The following is a 19,746-nucleotide window of genomic DNA, read 5'->3' as shown; positions in this document are numbered from 1 at the left end:
TATGCAGCTAAGTATCTTATAAAAGAAAACTACTTTTTTGTTTCCCAGTGAATATGGAAAGCAATCCAGACTAGTCCCTGGCTGCTTTCTTTTCTCAGTATGTTTGGTAAGAAGATCAGTAACACATGCCATGCCTATACACATATGTCATCACACTGCAGAAGATAAGGGCCCTGGTAATACACTTAAATTTTCATTAAATATGCTATTTTATTTCATTTATCATTTATATTTTTACATGTCGATTAAAGTATAAGAGATAATAGTAGTGTTTACTATAAACTCCTATAGACGTCACTCCTTACACTATGCACAGGATATAAATTATGTAAAGTTCATATAAATGATTTCAATCTATAGAACTTTATTTACATGTTGTGTTCAAAAACATTATCCTTATTTAAGAGGAGAACTGTCTGCCACTATTGAACAGAATTCAATGTAAGAAAGAACCTTCAAAAAATTACCAAGCTTAATTAGACCACAAAATATCCAGAGAATTACACATTCACAATGCTGCCCCCACAGATGGGAGCCTGGCCTCAGAACACTGTCAGTATTCTCAAGTAGAAAATAAGAAAGTTACCACTTAAAAATAATTCTTATGCTTCTGATCAAAATGGCACTGTAAATTCATACTTGAGATATCCAATCTGCTCAAAACACAATTATACATAAAATATAAATTAAGAAATTAAAAAGAAATAGTGGGCTCAAAATTGAGAATAACATGTCTGTGGACAAGAAATGCAAACAAGTCGAGCCAGAGTGTGTGTGCAATGAGCTCTGGGTGGAGAAGCAGGCAGAGTCAAGCAGGATTTGGCCCACGTAGGGTTATAGAGACTTAACATGCTCTACTGCCCAGGTGAGCTGACAAAATCCTCCATCAAAGGCTGCAAGCACAGGGCCAAACAAGCTCTAGACCTACAGTGGTAGGCTACTGGCCTCATCAAATCCTTATCCTCCATTTACATCCCAGTGGAGGGACTTGGTCAACTACTTATCTTAAATACCATTCCGTTCACCAATGAAAAATTACCTCTAACATCTTTTATTCTAATTAACACACCCACTGGTGCAGATTGAGAGAGCAGTATCTGATGCACTGGTTGCCTCTGGAGTATAGAATCTTGATTAGGGGCTTTCAAATGTTAACTAACTACCCCTAGAGTATGCATTCTTGATTAAGGTACTTCAAATGTCAACTAAGCACCCCTAAGGTGTAGATTAAATTACACCCCACTCCTGAAAGGAGACTGCCAAAAACTGTTGCCAGCTGCTACGTGGGGCGATCATTTACATTGAGCTAGGAGATTTTACAGCCTCAGCACAGGGATAGTTTCAATTCAGCGGGATGGAACCTCACACTGCAGTGAGTTTTGAAAACACAATGAATGTACACTGATCCTTCCATAGTGAAACTGGACTAAGGGGGAAATGACGGCATGTTTGATTGGGGAGAATGTAGAGTGGAATTCTCTATTAGGATAAAAACAAACAAAACTAACATCTATTGAATCAATTTTCCTTGGGACAATACTTAATGTGCATTGTATCACCTAGAGCAAGGAGGATGCACCTTTGTAGGTCAAGGAGTAGCAACCAATAGAGAAGAGGCTACTAGAAATATAACAGGGACACAGGATAAAAGACAAGGAACAGATGAATAAATTGACAGTTTATATTAATATTCCCTAAAATGTACTAGACTGTGGTAGTTGTTAATGTATGAGTTTGTAAGTTCAATTGCCCAGGGAGATAGTATGTAGAAAGAACAAGAACTCGGCATCACTTTAGATTTAATTATCATGTCTACCACTTTCTAGTTGTGGGATGTCTCTCAAGTTATTAAATCTTGCTGGACCTCAATTTCTTCATCTGTAAAGTGGAGATAACATTATCAATAGAATTGTCCCTATTAATGAGATAATATGACATCAAGACAAACTCCCAAAAGTAAAAAAATGTATTTTTAAAAATTCTAGCTTTAGGAACTCCAGGATTGCTGAAGACAAGGGTGGTGGCTTAGATCCCCATTTCTCAACATTTCCTCCGAAACCAACATAGAACAACAAGAAGAATAAAACTCATAAAAACTATGCCTTCGGGATAACCTAAAGATAGAAATTGCCCCAAATTCAAAATAACTGTAAATAAAAATAAGAAAAAAAACCCCACCTAATCCCAGGAAATAATATCTCATGCTCCTGCCCCACCCCTGCTTTGCCACAAGGCTTTGTTATAAGCAAAGGCAGACTGTGAAAAACTATGATGAAGAGATTAATTACAAGGGAGTTAGTGATGAGCCTAAGATTGATCTAAAACCATCAGTTTTAGAAAGACAAAGTCCACCCTAAGTTTCAAAACACTAAAAAAGTATCCAAGCAGATCACAGCATGGACTATAGGGACTTAAAAGCAGACACAATTTGAAAGAGCAGTGTTTGAAAATACACAGCCCCTGAGAGAGAAATAAGACAGAAAGGAAGAGATAAATCCCCTTTGGCTATTGGATGATGAAGGGAGAAAGAAGCAAAAAGAGAAACAGGAGAGTCAAAATTCAGAGAACAAACAAGCTTCCCCCTCTGCCAAAACAAAAAGTCAGCTGAAGTATCTGGAATTTGCTATAATAACAGAAGAGGGAGCCAATGAGCTAGGAATCCTACAAAACACCCCAATATCATAAAAATAAACAGAAAAAACAATGAACACATTCTCATTAGAGTACTACCAAAAGAAAAAAAAAAAAAAACCCAACACACATCAACAGAGGAAAATTTCATCCAATAGAACAACCATGAAGGACAAGAAAACTAGAAAATGACACTCCAGGTGGAATTAATATACTCAAACAAGAATTTGGGAATATGAAAAGCCACCTTGAGTCAAAAATCCAAAAATTATGACAGACATGGACAATCAAAAGCAAAGTGTGAAAAGAAAACTTACCAAACTCAGGAAAGAAATGGAAGAAAAAGACAAAATTATCTCAGATATGAAGAATAAAATACAAAATACCTATGGCAGAATAAACTGAAATGAATAATTTATAAAGGATACTGAGGAAATGCAGGGAACCAAAGTAGAGGATAAAGCGGACATAAAAAAAAAAAGAAGAAGAAGAAATGAAAAGACAGAAGACAAAGTAGTAGAAATGGAAGACAGGAGAAGAAAAAATAACAGTGATAAAGAGGGAAAGCAAACAACAGAACACTTAAAATTGTAAACCAAGAAAACTTAGGAAAAATTAAAAAAATAACGAATGTACAAAATGAAACAATAGCCCATTGGGTATCTTGGAAAATTAACGCCAAAAAAAAAAAAAAAATCAAAACTTCAAGACATAGCCTACTAAAACTATTAAGTTCCTAAGATTAAAAAATCCTTAAGGCCTACCGAATCAAGGAACTTACAGGGGAAAAAAAAATTAGACATCAGAATTTTTCTAAAGCTCTCAAAGGAAAACAACAATAAAATAGCATTTTGTAAAAATAATTCAATAATTGAAAGTGTAAACCAAAGAATTCATATCCCCAAGTTGTCCTTTAAGTATCAAGGCTACAGGGAAAGGAAAAAAAAAAAGTTTTCAAATAAAGGAACTCTGCACCCATGACCACTTCTTGAGGAATTTTTTAGGTAATGAACTTCATCCAATCAAGAGATGACTAGGAAACTTCAACAAAAAGTCTAATGAAGAACATTTAGAATATTTAAATGTAGATTTAATACAAAAACAAAAGTGTGGAAGACAACTAAGCAAAAGTAGTATGTTGTGAAAAAAGTAAAAGTATGCAACTAAAAAAATGGCATTAGAGAGAGAAAGAGGAAAATAGAGTGAGGTTATTGTCTGTTATCTAGGCAATAGATGGGAATTAAAGGATAACCAATAAAAATAGAGAAATCTGAGAGTAAAGGTTTAACAAAAAAAAAAGGCTAAGAGCATTTTTTAAAGGTATACATTAAAAGACAACCACCAGGGGATAAAAACTGTCCTAAACAAAAAAATTCTGCATAAGTTAAAGAGCAAAGAACACACATCTCAGAGAGAAAAAAACATAGCATACATAATACACATATTTACAAAATACTATGATACAGTTGAGAGAGAAGACATCAGTCATATCAATATATATCAATGGATTCAACTCATCTATTAAAAAAAAATTTTCAATTTGGCTTACAAAGCAAGGCCAAACTATATATGCTGTACACATATTAAAGCTAATTTAGAAAGGCTAAAAATATAGAATGAACAGTATGCCAGTCAAAAAGCATTAACCATGGCAATGAAAGGCATTTTCTAATGCCAAAAGGCACAATTCACAACGAAACTACAACACTCATGACTATTCCTATACCAAAAAACAGAAATCACTGTTTTTAAACAAAAACTATAGGTGATGGAAACAGACATAGAAGAAAAACACTAAAAATAAGAATGGAGATAGACCTAAACAACATAATTAAATAAGGTGAATTTCATGAATATATATCAAACTCTACACCTGATAACAGAAAATGCATCTTCTTCTCAGGTACCCCTGGGATATTTAAAAAAAAAAAAATTGATAATATATTAAGTCACAAAGAAAATGTCATAAGTTATATAAAGCAGAAATATTACAAGCAACACTGAATTCAACACAATAAAGCTAGAAAATATTAAAAACAAAACAAACACAAAAGACCTTTTCATCTTTAAATTTAAAATTCTTTTATTGAAAACACTTGGATGAAAGGGGAAATGAAAACTGAAATAAATTTTTGTAAATGATAAGAGTCTATGGGATACATTTAAAGCAGTAACGAGAGAACACTTCATATCACTAAACAATTTTATCAGTAAAAATGAAAGAATTAAAATACATGATTTCAATCTCTCGTGCAGGAAAAAAATAAACCAAAATAAAGCATGAAGAAGGAAAGAATAAAGATAGAAGTAGAAAATAATGAGGTAGAGGACAGAGAAACAATAGACCTAATCAATAAATCAAAATCCTGGTTATTTCTTGGGAGAAAAAAAAACCTAACATAATAGACAAACCATTAGCTACTTTGATCAAGAAGAAAAGGGAGACAGCACAAATTAAAGATAAATGACAAAAAGGAAACCAAAGAAAATTTCAAAAACATAAAAATATACTTTATACTCTATGTAAATAAAACTGAATAAATGAAATTAATCATTTCCTAGAGAAATACAGATTATTACAATTGATCCCACTAGAAACAATGTTTAAAGATAACAATTTACATTGATGAAACCGAAAATTATTAAAGAATGAAAGTAAAAATATTAAAAAGTACCAGATCCAAAAGGTTCCACAGGGAAATTCCTAAATCTTCAAACACCAGATAATTCCAATGCTCCATCAATTGTTCCAGAGCATTGAAAATGAAGAAAAACGTCCTAATTCCTTTTATGAAGCAAATTATTACACTGAAACCAAAATCTAGTACGATTTGAATCATGGGCCATTATTACTCATGAACATCCATGCAAAAATCCTAAATAAAATATTAGCAAACAGAATTCAAAACTACATAGAGAAATTTTTTAAAAATGCATTAACGTATATTAATAGATTAAAAATAAAATTTAAAAATGGATAAAAGATGAACAAGTCAGCCCTCCTTATCTGCGAGTTCCACATCCACAGATTCAACCAACCATGGATAGAAAATATTGGGGGGAAAATAAATTCCAAGAAGTTCCCAAAAGCAAAACTTGAATTTAGATGCATGCTGGCAACTATTTACATAGGATTTACACGGTATCTACAACTATTTACATAGCCTTTACAATATATTAGGTATTATAAATAGTCTCGAAATGATTTAAAGTATACGAGAGAATGTACATAGGTTATATGCAAATTCATTTTATATTAGGAACTTGATCATCCAAGGATTTTGGTGTCCTCAGGGGGTCCTGGAACCAATCCCCTGCAGATACCAAGGGATGACTGTAATGATAATTCACAAAAAAATTATAAAAATGGATCTTAAATATAAGAAAAATTGTTCAAACTCTTAGAGAAATGCAAATTACACAATATTGTGATAACCATTTTCACCTGTCAAACTGGCAAAAATTTTAAAATATGGCCATACATTCTGTTGGCAAAGCTGTGGGGAAAACAATCACTCTCACACACTGGTAGTGGGAATGCAAACTGGTACAACTCTTCTGAAGAATTGTCAATACCTTAAAAAACTACATATGGGCTTATCTTTTCACTTAGCTATCCCTCTTCTAGATAGTTACCCTAATGATATACCTCCAACAATATGAAAATACATAGTCATGCATCATTGCTTGTAATGGCAAAATATTAAAAACAACCTACATATCCATACATAAGAGACTAACTGAACTATGGTAAATCAACACAATGGAGTACTATGCAAGTGTAAAAAAAAAAATCTTTATGAACTAATGTGGAGTGATTTCCAGGATATATTATAAAGTGAAGAAAAGCAAAGTTTAAGAGAGTATCCTATCCTTAATGGAAGAAAGAGAGGTAGAAGAAAAGATACATATATCTTCTTTTTTGTGCAAAAAAACACAAGAAGGATAAACCAGAAACTAATGAGATTGATTAACTATACAGAATGGGTAGAAACAGAACAGAAGGAATAGGAGACTTGGGAATAGGATAAAAGAGAAAGGCAGGTGACAAGTCAGCATATCTGTTTATATAATTCTGACACTTAGAACATAATAATGTTTCATATGCCACCCCCAAATAAATAAATGGAAATCAACCAGGATCTGGGGGGAAACAAATAAAATACAAATATCAATAGTAAGAAATGAATCTAAGTGTATTACAAATAAATAACCATACTGAATGAATTAGGGAAGAAAAGAACTAGCCTAAGTAACTTTGAATTTTGTCTGTTTTGACCACGTACCAGAAGCCTTGCTGTATGCAAATAGAACTGTACACAAATACTGTACTCAAATTAATAAATCTGATTTTCACTGGGACATGAGTTGTTTTTCATGGGTTAGCAATCCTGAGACTGTATTATGTGTATACTAGGATTGTGCAAATAAATAAAAAAGAAGTGTACACACACACAAACATGAATTTATTTATTTATTTATTTCCTAGTTCTGTCATCTAAGAGGGACTACAGTAATGACACATCAGTAGCAATGACCACAACTAGAACACAGATCTTGGTTACTAGGTATCATTCACTTATAAAAGAAACCAGAGCTCATTAGAGAAATGGTTAATTCCAAGGCTAGGATAGGGAAAGTAAAAGTGAGCCTGAAATGTCTTGAGCTAACAGAATGTAAGGAAGTCTCCAACAAATGATGGTGGCAAATTGGAAGGACACAGGAAGCAAGCTGAATGAGCTACCAGTGGCCAAATCTGGGACAAATAAAGCAACAAAATAATGATGGCAACTGATTATAACTCACAGAACAAGATAAATATCCATGAATTCTTACTGATGTAATTAATGAATAAATAAATGCAGAAGTGGTAGTTCTTCATCACAGGAATTTCCAAATAGTAAATGTATAAAGAATGACAGAAGAAAACTACAACTTGGCCAAAGACCTAATAATTGCTTCAGGCAAGAATCATAGCTTGGAACATGTACTGCATTTGAAAGAAGAAAGAATAGATGGTTGAGATTTTTTAAAATATCTCTATAGCACAGTAGGTACCAAAAGAGAAAAAAATAGCATCTATAGCTTCCCACGCAGTGTAAGAGTAAATAACTGGTCAAAAATGAAGAGTAAACATTACACTGAATGGTGACATTTTAGAGGCATTTCCATTAAAGGCAAGACCCACTATTGCCTCTGCTATTCAACTTTGTACTGCAGGTTTTCCTGCTACGGAAAAATTAACAGAGAGAAAAGGAAGGGGGGAAAAGTAACTTACATTTTTAAGAAATAAAGACAAAATTGTCCTCACCTAAGACATTATAACTGCTTACATACAAAATCCAGGAAGATATACAAATATATTTTTCAAATATACTCTTCTAATTTAAAAAAAAAAATTCAGCAAAATTGCTAGGAAAAAAAAGATGAACAGGAAAAAAAATTCAAACTTTTCAGAAGTACAACCAAACAAAACATAGCAGAAAAAAATACCATTTCAATAACAACAAAAAATATAAGGTACTTAGGAATACATCTAACAAAAGATGAGCAAGATACTTATGGATCTAAAGAATTAAATGAAGTTCATAGATGGGAAGACAATAAAAGACACAAATTCTCTCAAATTACTATATAAATTAAATTCCAATCAAAATTCCAACAGAGTTTTTAATAGAACTTAACATTCTGATTCTAAATTGCATACATATGCAAGGGTAAAGGGCAAAGGGACTTCCCTTGTGGTCCAGTGGTTAAGACTCCATGCTCCCAATGCAGTGGGCCTGGGTTCAATCCCTGGTCAGGGAACTAGAACCCGCATGCCGCAACTAAAGGAGCTTGTGACTAAGAAAGATCCTGCATGCCATAACTAAAAAAGATCCCACATGCCGCAAAGATCCCGTGTGCCGCAACTAAGACCCAGCACAGCCAAATAAATATTTTTTTAAATATATATATATATTTTAAAAAAAGAGTAAATGGCCAAGAATAGCCTAGATAATTTTGAAGACAAGGAAAATGGGAATACTTCCCTTGTCAGTCATCAAAATAAATAATAAAGCTATCAATATCAAAACAGTATGGTCTCAGTACAAAGATAGACAACAGTGAAGTGAAACAAAGACTCTGAAAACCCACATATATAGAAATACGATAGAAGTAGTGCAAAAAATCAGTGGGACTGTGTATTGTCTTCGTAAGTTTTCTACAAATTGAAAACTATTTTTAAACAAAAAGCCTATTTAAAAAAATTTTTTTAAGTCAGTAGGGGAAGGATGGACTACCAGTAAATGCTGGAATAATGGCTATGTGTAAAAAATTCAGTTCCTCATAAAATAAGTAAAAACAAATCCAAAAGCTTAAGAGACCAAAGAGACCTGTAAAATATTAAGACAGATAAATACTTTTTCATGAAATCATAGTAGGAAAAGATTTCTTAAGACAGAAGGAATACAAATTATAAAGAAAAATACTGATATATTTTATTTTAATGTAGTTAAATTTAAAACATTTGTAGAACAAATAAAAACAAAGATAATCTATAACTAGGAGATACCTGCAAGCAACTCACAGTAAAATTATTAGCATCCCCTTGGCTTTTTTACATTTTAAGGAAGAAAAGAAATGGTATAATAAAAGACTGTGCTAACAATAGACAATTCACAAAAGAGACCATCAGAAACCATTAGACCATTAGAAACCAGAGAAATGCAATCTAAAATTTAAAAAATAAAAACACAAAACCTGTCACATTTACAGAAATCAATTTGTAAAAATTAAAGTCTAACAAAGCCAATTTTAACAGCAAGAAGTAGAGAAACAAAAGCTCATGCACTGCTTGGAGAATTCTACATTGGTATAACTACTTTAAAAACCAATTGCAAGTAGGGGCTTCCCTGGTGGCACAGTGGTTGAGGGTCTGCCTGCCAATGTGGGGGACACAGGTTTGAGCCCTGGTCTGGGGGGATCCCACATGCCGCGGAGCAACTGGGCCCGTGCGCCAGGACTGCTGAGCCTGCGTGTCTGGAGCCTGTGCTCCGCAACAAGAGAGGCCGCGACAGTGAGAGGCCCACGCACCGCGATGAAGAGTGGCCCCCGCTCGCCGCAACTGGAGAAAGCCCTCGCACAGAAACGAAGACCCAACACAGCCAAAAATAAATAAATTAATTAATTTAAAAAGTGTTTAAAAAAAATCAATTGCAAGTAAACTTTAAAAGGCACAACATTCTTATCCATACACACACATGCACCCTAAGAGCAAGGCTTCCCCACCTTCTGGGCATCATGGCACATATAGAAAATAATAGTGCTTCTATAGCACAGCTAGGGTATATGAAGGTGGCTGCATGTGGCTAGAAAGGACTTGCTGAGGGATTCTGACTGCCCCAACTGGCTATTCCAAAGGCTGAAATGTTTATCTTAGATATACTATAAACCATTCCAGGGGTTGGGAAACTCTGTCCTAGATAAATATGTACAAGAATCTTCATTGCTGTAAGGTTCCCAATAATGAAAAACAAGAAACAACTTATACCTTGTCTATCTATAACAGAATGAATAAAGTATGATCTAGTTATATAATAAAATACTATGACAGTAGTAAAATTAATAAACTAAAGTTATAGCACATGAGAAAATCCAAAAATACAATGTTGAATGAAACACTCCAGTAGTAGAATGATACATATTGTACTATATAATTATAAGTTAATTAAGTGATTATATAATTAAAATTAAGTAAATAAGTAAATTAATTTACTTAAGCCTTAAAATATTCAAAGGACAATACAGTTTGCATGTATAAACATAAAATTTATATACCAATATAAATATATATAAACTACGTGCATTGTTTCTATTTGACAAATGCCCAAAATATGTACACATATACATACATACACATAGTAAAAGTATGAAAACATACAGGAAAAAGATACAGAACAATTTCAAAATAGCAGCTAACCTCTGGGGTAGAAGGGAGAGGAAAGAATTGGGAAAGAAGTCATGAATTCATGGGAGCTGCAATTACATGTGTAATGTTTTATTTTTTCAAAAAAGAATCTGGAGCAAATACAGAAAAATAGTAAGATTTATTAATCTAGTGGGAAGTACACAGGTGATGGTTATATTGACCTCTGATGCATGAATAATGTAATATTCATATTTTATAATACATATTGATTATAAATATTTTAATAAATACAGAATACAGGTACACCTTGTTTTATTGTGCTTCATTTTATTGTGCTTTGCAGATATTGCATTTTTTACAAATTGAAGGTTTGCAGCAAGCTTGAGTCAAGCAAGTCTATCAGCGCCATTTTTCCAACAGCATTTGCTCACTCTGTCACATTTTGGTAATTCTCACAATTTGTCTAAACTTTTTCATTATTATTATTATATTTGTTACGGTGATCAGTGATCTCTGATGTAACTACTGTAACTGTTTTGGGATGCCACAAACCACACCCAAGTAAGATGGAAAACTTAATGGATAAATATTGTGTGTGTTCTGACTGCTCCACTGACTGGCTGTTCCCCTCTCCTCAGGCCTCCCTATACCCAGGGACACAACAATATTGAAATTAGGCCAATTAATAACCCTACAATGGCCTCTAAGTGTTCAAGTGAAAGGAAGAGTCAGTCAATAGGGCAAACTTCATTGCTGTCTTATTTTAAGAAATTGTCACAGCCTTCCCAGCCTTCAGCAACTACCACCTGATGATCAGTCAGCAGCCATCAACTCCAAGGCAAGACCCTCCACCTTTTTACTTCAGTAAAAAGATTACAACTCATGAAGGCTAAGATGATGGCTAGCATCTTTTAGCAATAAAGTGTTTTTTAATTAAGGTATGTATATACATTGTTTTTTTAGACATAGTGCTATTGCATACTTAATAGACTACAGTATAGTGTAAACATAACTTTTACATGCACAGTGAAACCAAAAACTTCCTGTGACTCACTTCATTGTGGTGGTCTGGAACCAAACCCACACAACCTCTGAGGTATACCTGTATTTATATTCTGTATTTTTTCCTGTTTGTTTTCATACTTTTACTGTGCATACATATGTATATGTGTATATAGGCTGTACATGTGTAAATACAGACTATATATATTGTTTCTATATATTGATCCATATGTCTGTTTTTGTCCCAATACCACACTGTTTTGATTACTGTAGCTTTGTAGTATTGTCTGAAGTCAGGGAGGGTTACGCCTCCTGCTTTGTTCTTTTTCCTCAGATTTACTTTGGCAATTCTGGGTCTATATGTTTATATATGTGTATATGTTATACAGAATTTATTCATATTTATAAACTATATTATTAAATACATTTTTATATATTAAAAATTAATATTTTTCACAAAATAAACTCTGGTCTTGCTTCATTTTTACATTTAGAAACATTTGAACTATTAGTTCTATTTTGTCTCCCTTGTATATATTCCTCAACTCTACTTTTGACCAATCATAGAAGTCAAAGATACTTAATAAGAGCAAATGCAAGAATACTTCAGAAACAGTTGATTTAAAATAGTAAGGGAGGGGACTTCCCTGGTGGCGCAGTGGTTAAGAATCTGCCTGCCGGGCTTCCCTGGTGGCGCAGTGGTTGAGAATCTGCCTGCCAATGCAGGGGACACGGGTTCGAGCCCTGGTCTGGGAAGATCCCATATGCCGCGGAGCAACTAGGCCCGTGAGCCACAATTACTGAGCCTGCGTGTCTGGAGCCTGTGCTCCGCAACAAGAGAGGCCGCGATAGTGAGAGGCCCATGCACCGCGATGAAGAGTGGCCCCTGCTTGCCACAACTAGAGAAAGCCCTCGCACAAAAACAAAGACCCAACACAGCCATAAATAAATTAATTAATTAATTAAAAAACAAAAAAGAATATGATAGTCCATAAATATTTTAAAAAAAAAAAAAGAATCTGCCTGCCAATTCAGGGGACATGGGTTTGAGCCCTGGTCCAGGAAGATCCCACATGCAGCAGAGCAACTAAGCCCATGAGTCAAAACTACTGAGCCTGAGCTCTAGAGCCCGTGAGCCACAACTACTGAGCCTGCCTGCCGCAACTACTGAAGCCCGTGTGCCTAGAGCCCATGCTCCATTACAAGAGAAGCCACCGCAGTGAGAAGCCCGCGCACCACAACGAAGAGTAGCCCCTGCTTGCCACAACTAGAGAAAGCCCACACGCAGTAACAAAGACCCAATGCAGCCAAAAATAAATAAATTAATTAATAAAAAAAAAAATACCAAGGGAGGTCTTGTCCTGAGGACAGAAGTAACTCAAAGGGTGTCAAGATTCTGGAGAATCAGATCCTCACTATTCTAGACATTTGAGTTCCAAAAAGAGAAACTTCATCTCCTTTTATGTTAGGATTCATAGCTCCCAACACATGTGAAGAGAATTTTTACAATATCAGACCCAAAATTCTTAAGATAAATATCAAGTCTCAGAACAAGGTTTGATGAAATAAAACACACATCAAGAAAACAGCAGCAAAAGAAAAAAAAAAATCATTTCATTTGTGATCTCTTTAAGTTTTATTGCTTAACCTATGCTGGTTCCAGAAAGAAAGGGAGTAAGAAGTCCAATTTCATTATAGTTATATTCACAGCAATCCCAGCAGAAGGGTGAATAAAATGAATAAAGAAGCCACAATGAAATGCCTGTGTACCTTGGGAGTAATTGCTCAGTCAAAATGTTCCAAAGGCAATTTGCCAAATAAAAAGACATACTTGGAATCCAAAAGCTTAAACCAACATCTTACTGTAATTATTGGCTTTTCTCCACACTTCGCCCATCCTTCTACTTAAGTTATAGTTGAATTACTGTTTCTAAATTAGACTTTAGTTTCCCTGTATATTACTAAATACCGTGACTGATGAGAATAATAGAAAAAAGGCTTGCAAAATACATCTTTTACATATTCAGAGTGAGGACAGCATGAGGCCAGCCTCCAACAATTACAATCTTGGTTGAACCTGGACCAATCACTCAACCTCCCTGGATTCAGTTTCCATATTTGTAAAATGAGTTTTAAAAATAACACTTGATTAACTGGAGTATAAGCAGTTTTTCATATATTTACTAGCATAGTTGTCCTCTTATGCAAACTGCCTGTTCATATTTTTGCCTATTTTTCTACTTGCTTGTTTCATTGATTTATAGGGATTCTTTATATATTCTGAATACTTAACGTCTGTCAGATAAATGCCAATCTTTCCATGTATATAGACTCTTCTGTGAATTGCACATTATTTGCCCAGTTCTTTATTATGCCATTGCTTTTCTTCATTATTATGTAAGAAAATTAAGTGGATGCTAATCATTTTCCTCTTAATGGGTTGCTTGCTTCTGCCAATCTGTGCCTTGATTTTGCATTTTGTAATTAAATGTTTTATTTTTTAATTAGATGATGCATAGACATATATAATTCCATACAACTTTTAGGATAACTTAAACACCTGATAATACACTTAAATGTCATATAAATATAATAATCTTAATGATAATGACAACAGTACCTGTCCCAACTACCTTGTAGGACTGCTGCATCAGTTGAATAATAACGTATCTTGCAAGGTATAACATGTAAACTATGATAAGAACACCTCTCAGGGACTTCCCTGGTGGCCCAGTGATTAAGAATCTGCCCGCCAATGCAGGGGACATGGGTTCGAGCCCTGGTCCAGGAAGATCCCACATGCCGCGGAGCAACTAAGCCCATGTGCCACAACTACTGAAGCCCGCGCGCCTAGAGCCCATGCTCCGCAACAAGAGAACCCACCACAATGAGAAGCCTGCGCACCGCAACGAAGAGTAGCCCCCACTCGCCGCAACGAAGAGTAGCCCCCACTCGCCGCAACTAGAGAAAGCCCGCGCACAGCAATCAAGACCCAACGCAGCCAAAAATAAAATTAAAAATAAAATTAAAAGAAAAAAAGAACACCTCTCATAGAAAAGTCACTCACAACTCTAACTCTAAGTAAGACATCTGAAAAACGACTCATTCACAAGCCATCAAAATTCTCATTTAATTAATAATAATCTGAAAGTTTTCAGGAATCACCTCTAACTTTAATTTATGGCACCCCGATGGGAGATCCATTCTACCCAGGGATTCCCTATTGCAACTTCCTCCATAAAAATGTCAGTTCTAATGGATTACACCCTCAATCCTACTATTTCACAAGATGAGAGAGGAGCTTTAAGAGCCTATGTTAAATTCCCTGCTGAAAATGACTATTACTTTCTAGGCTGACTTGCAGAGCACTTCACAAATAGACTCCCGGGACTTACTGTTCATTATTAAGAATAAGACAAAATTTCTGTCCTTTATTATAGTATATTTCTTCAACCCCACACTTTTATATTTACTTAGTAACAGCTTATGCAGTTCTCTACATAATTTACATCTTCCTCATTTATACAATCCCCTTTAATAATGTGACCCGGATTAATATAGTCCTAAAAACTAGAACTGCAAAGACTTCACACATAATTTCAAGAAAGTCAAATTTTTATACATTGGCTCCTAAAAATAACTTAAGTCAGAAGATAGGTAGTGCAGAGTGTGACAAGCAGAATAATGGTCCCTGAAAGAAATCCATGTCCTAATACCCAGAGTCTGTGAATATGCTGCTTTACATGGCAAAGGAGACTTTGCACGTGTGATTAAGGTTAAGGACCTTGAGATGTGGAAAGGATCTTGGATTATCCAGGTGGGAATCAATTTAATCACATGGGCCCATAAGAGAGGAAGAAGGAAGCAGAAGAGTGGGTCCGAGAGATGTGAGGTGGGAAGGATGTGACTCGAGTAAGATGTGACCCACCATCCCTGGTTTTGAAGATGGAGGAAGGGAGCCACAAGTCAAGGAAAGCAAGAGCCTCTAGGAGCAGGAAAAGGCAAGGAAATGGATTCTCCTGTAGAACCTCTGGTAGGAACATAGCCCTGCCCACAGCCTTCATTTTAGCCCAATGAGACACATGTCGGACTTCCTACGGACTTCAACCGTAAGATGATCAATGTATGTTGTAATTTGTTGCGGCAGCAATAGAAAACTAATACCTAGTTTTTGGTTGTTGTTTTTTTTAAGATTTTTTTTTGATGTGGACCATTTTTAAAGTCTTCATTGAATGTGTTACAATATTGCTTCTGTTTTATGTTTTGGTTTTTTGGCCACGAGGCATGTGGGATCTTAGCTCCCCGACCACGGATCGAACCCGCTCTCCCTGTACTAGAAGGCAGAGTATTAACCACTGGAACGCCAGGGAAGTCCCAAAATACCTTATTTTCAGGAAAAAAAAACTTAGCATACTCTGGAACCCAGCTCCTGATTTGAAATCACAGCACTACTATTTGTCAGCTGTGTCAACTTAAACCCATTATTAACCACCCTTAGTCTTTTTCTTACCTGTAAAATGGGGCTAATAGTGCCTCTCTCATAAGATCGCTAAAGGACTGAATGAGTTAATTCATGTAAAGCACTTATTTCTACTGTTTCACAGATAGAAGGTACTAAACACATCTTAACTACTGCTACTATTGACTTTAATCAATAATAATTTAATTACCTTCTTTTTCAGTCACCCCCCAGAAAAATCAAGAGATCGACAGTCTTCCAAACAGTCAAGGAAATGAGCTTTTCTAAAAAGAAAGGTTTGTGCACATATCTACAAGCCGTCTCCATAATGGTCCCAAGCTCCACTCATCTATCACACAGTTCTTCCAGAGTCATTCCCAAGAACAAAGGGACAGACTACTGAAGTCGAAGTGTCACTATGAACTCCACTCAGTGATAAAGGCTATCTACAGGGCCTGACAGGAAAAGTGTGCAAAGAGGAAGAGCTGTCTTATTAAAAATAATAGATGTTGCAAAATTAGTTTCTACTGAAGTTTGCCATCACTGGCATTTTCTTCAGCTTATTTGGTATTTATATTTTTCATTTTCAAAATGCCTGACCCATCATCTCTTCATGAACAATTAAAATTTTTATTTCACTTGGCCATTGACTCAGCAACATTTATGTAAATTGATATAACCAGGCTAAGCAATAATTCACATTATAAAAACACAAAGATCTAACAATTGGTAATTTCCACAAAAGGTAGAGGTAAAATACAAATCAAAAGTATAAATGCATTTTCTATTTCATAATTCCACACTCTATAACAGCTCAAAGCAGTGTCAAAATTCAAAGAACAGCAATATTACACCAGAAAGGGGGAGAAAAGAAAACCTGTTAATTCCAGGAAGAAGCTTGAGTACAAACCTTTGTAAAGTGTCATAATAAAAATACGTGTTTGGGTTTTAGAAAAAAAAAAACAGTAACTAAGACTAATAGAAAAATGTATTATAAAGCAATTCCTATACTTTTCCTACAGTAAAAGCAATACTCTTCAAGATTCCAAGCCTAAATAACCCTAAATTTTAATTAAATTATATTTTATAAAGTAATTAAATATGCCCCAGCAACAATATATTGTTAGGCTCTCAAAAGAAACACTTTCAATTAGTTGCACAAAACACATTGACTGAATCCAAATGATTTTTCTACCTCTTCATCATTTCAAGCTCTATAGGACTATAGAACTAGTAAGAACTAAGTTTTATCTGAAAAGCCAATGATAATCAACATTACTATTTTCTTTAAAAGGCATTGAGAACTTTAGCTGTCACACAAAGGCAACTGTGGGACAGCCCACAAAAAACATCCTGTCACCTTCTCCCTAGCCCAAAGCTGCAACATCAGGGCAGGTGTTTGCAGAGGCCCAGAAGGTCTGAATCCAGCTGAGCTGAACCTTCTGACGGGGCAGATCTGAGCCACTCCCGAAGAATTCCCTTAAATCTTTGCATCCCTATTCAAAGTACGGCTTCCCTCCCCCAACTTTAAATATAGGCAAAAATGGCTCTCCTTTGTCTTATTCGACACAATATTAGGTTGCGCAGGAAGAAACAAGATTAGTTTGTGGATATGTCCTCAAAGCGCATTGTGTGTGTCCGCGCATGCACACACACGCACGCAGGCGCATGTAGACGGGGAGAGGCCACTGGAAGATACAAGGAATCAAGATACAGGGCAGGGGTCACACACTCAAAAGCTCTCACGGACCAGACAAGGAATGTACTATGTGCAGCAGCTGGGTAAAAGCTAACAGGATCAACAGAAGTTATAGCAAAACATCAAAACAAAAAGCGTATGCTCCATCAAAAAGCATGCAAATTCAACTTCAGAAAAACAAGCAGTGCTGGTCACACAAAACACAGCTGGAGTCAGCAGACAGGCCAGCTTCAGCTGCCAGTTTTTAAAACTGATAATGCAATAGGCCCAACCAATCATCTTCTATCTTCTTCCTTCTGAGGGCGGCAAAGGGCTGATCACAGGCTCCAAGGCAGTAACCTCAGGCCCTCCCCACCCTGGCCCCGCAGGCTTCCCCAGGCCTGGGCCCAGGAACCGCAGCCCACGACAGGCTTCCCCAGGCCTGGGCCCAGGAACCGCAGCCCACAACAGGCTTCCCCAGGCCTGGGCCCAGGAACCGCAGCCCACCAAAAAGAAGTTGAGTGGCTGAAGAATTAAATACTTACCACTTGAGCTTCCAGGAGTAGAATACTGAGAGGTATCGAGGAATTTTCGAGGAGTAGGAACGTTTGTAACATCAAGCAGAGGAACAGGAGAAGTATCTTTCACGAGGGAGCTGAAGGGGGAAAGTAGCAGTAGTTACTTAGCACTTTCTCCAAAATCAACTTAAGTCCCACGACATGCCCATCCTTTATTGCTTTGCTTCTGTCATGAACCCTCTTTATACTCTGACTTCAAATATCTCAAGTCTATTTCAAGTAAAGTGGTGGTCACAGACAGGGGAATAAAAATGTATTTGAAGGATTCCAAATATCAACATTTACATTTTCATCATTTTTATTGCAATACTAGGTTAAAAAAAATAGTTTAAGTATATTCTGATCATCTGGATGACCACCTTATAACCAAATTCTGCCACACAACTTCAGTACCCCCTTTGTTTCTATATTAAAATTAATTTATCAGCAAAGAAAGATCAAATAACACCTTATCATGATAACTGAATGAAAGTTTAAGTAGTTAAGCCTAGATTAACTTGTGTTTTTCAAGCTGGACCTTTTTTTTTTTTTTTTTGACATATACTGGGAGTTCACTGCACTTAGTTTCCTTTAAAAAAAAAAGATTCATAAATTTCATCAAGTTGAGAATCGGGTTTATAAAAGATGATTTAAGGAATCGTAAACAGGTTAATTCAGTATTTGATTACCCATTTCACCTTTTCCAAAAAGGCCTAGCAACTCATCTTAATAATTAACTTTGGAGTCTCCAAAATAAACACATTAATTTTAAATGACACAAAGACTATAAAGAACAAATTTTCAAGATAATTCCCATTTACAGGCATCTGTTAAGTCCAAGAACGTAGGCAGTGCCAAGGCAAATAACACCTGTGCCCTACCCTGAAGAAACTGAATCCAATCACACTGCATCTCCAACAGAAAAGCTTCTCTAACTCATGTTCCAAGGATAGACAGGCCAAAGCCATAGTTCTCACCTCCTTCCAGTACCAATAACATCACCAGTAAGAGTGGCTACCACGGAAGTGATTCTCAAAGTGGGCTGTAAAGGGAGGGCAGACAGAGGGGAGCAGGAACAAGACTACACCTTCAAGAAACCTTCCCCCAAATGGGAGAAAAAAAATGTGTGGAAGTTTGAACACTGACCCCCACAGCGATATATCCCCATCTCCCTCCCACCACTCCTTTGAAACCCACGTGCAAGGTACATGTATATATCTAAGCTAACAAAAAAATAAATAATAAACACGTTTCAGAAAACTTTGAAAAACAAACTTTAGGTTAAAAGGCAAAATTATCTTTCAAGGTATTATTTTTATCTGGTGCTAACAATGCTTACAGCCACTGTTCTAGGCACGGAGGTTAACTATGGCAGTCATTAGCTTCTCCCTTTTCACTTATTACAGGGAAGGGGGAATCATTACTCAAACAAGTCTCAGCATCTGTTATGTGCTTGGCACTTCGCTCAGCGCTGAGGATCCAAGTATGAGTAAGATATGAGCTATAC

At 35.7% G+C, this 19,746-nt stretch overlaps 1 protein-coding gene across 2 annotated transcripts in view; it reads right to left on the bottom strand.

Annotated features, from left to right (window-relative positions):
* EXOC4 (exocyst complex component 4) overlaps window positions 1–19,746 on the bottom strand; it is an 843,793-nt gene that overhangs the window by 755,728 nt on the left and 68,319 nt on the right. For both annotated transcript variants that reach the window (XM_061198739.1, XM_061198740.1), the window contains one exon: window positions 18,228–18,337. In XM_061198739.1, the coding sequence (XP_061054722.1) occupies window positions 18,228–18,337 (110 nt within the window). The remainder of the gene's footprint in view (window positions 1–18,227; window positions 18,338–19,746) is intronic.

This window comes from Eubalaena glacialis, chromosome 8 (genome assembly GCF_028564815.1).
Source record: "Eubalaena glacialis isolate mEubGla1 chromosome 8, mEubGla1.1.hap2.+ XY, whole genome shotgun sequence".
In the NCBI taxonomy this organism is placed as follows: Eukaryota; Metazoa; Chordata; class Mammalia; order Artiodactyla; family Balaenidae; genus Eubalaena; species Eubalaena glacialis.
Note: the sequence above shows the minus strand (reverse complement) of the source record. Positions and strands in the feature narration are given on the sequence as shown.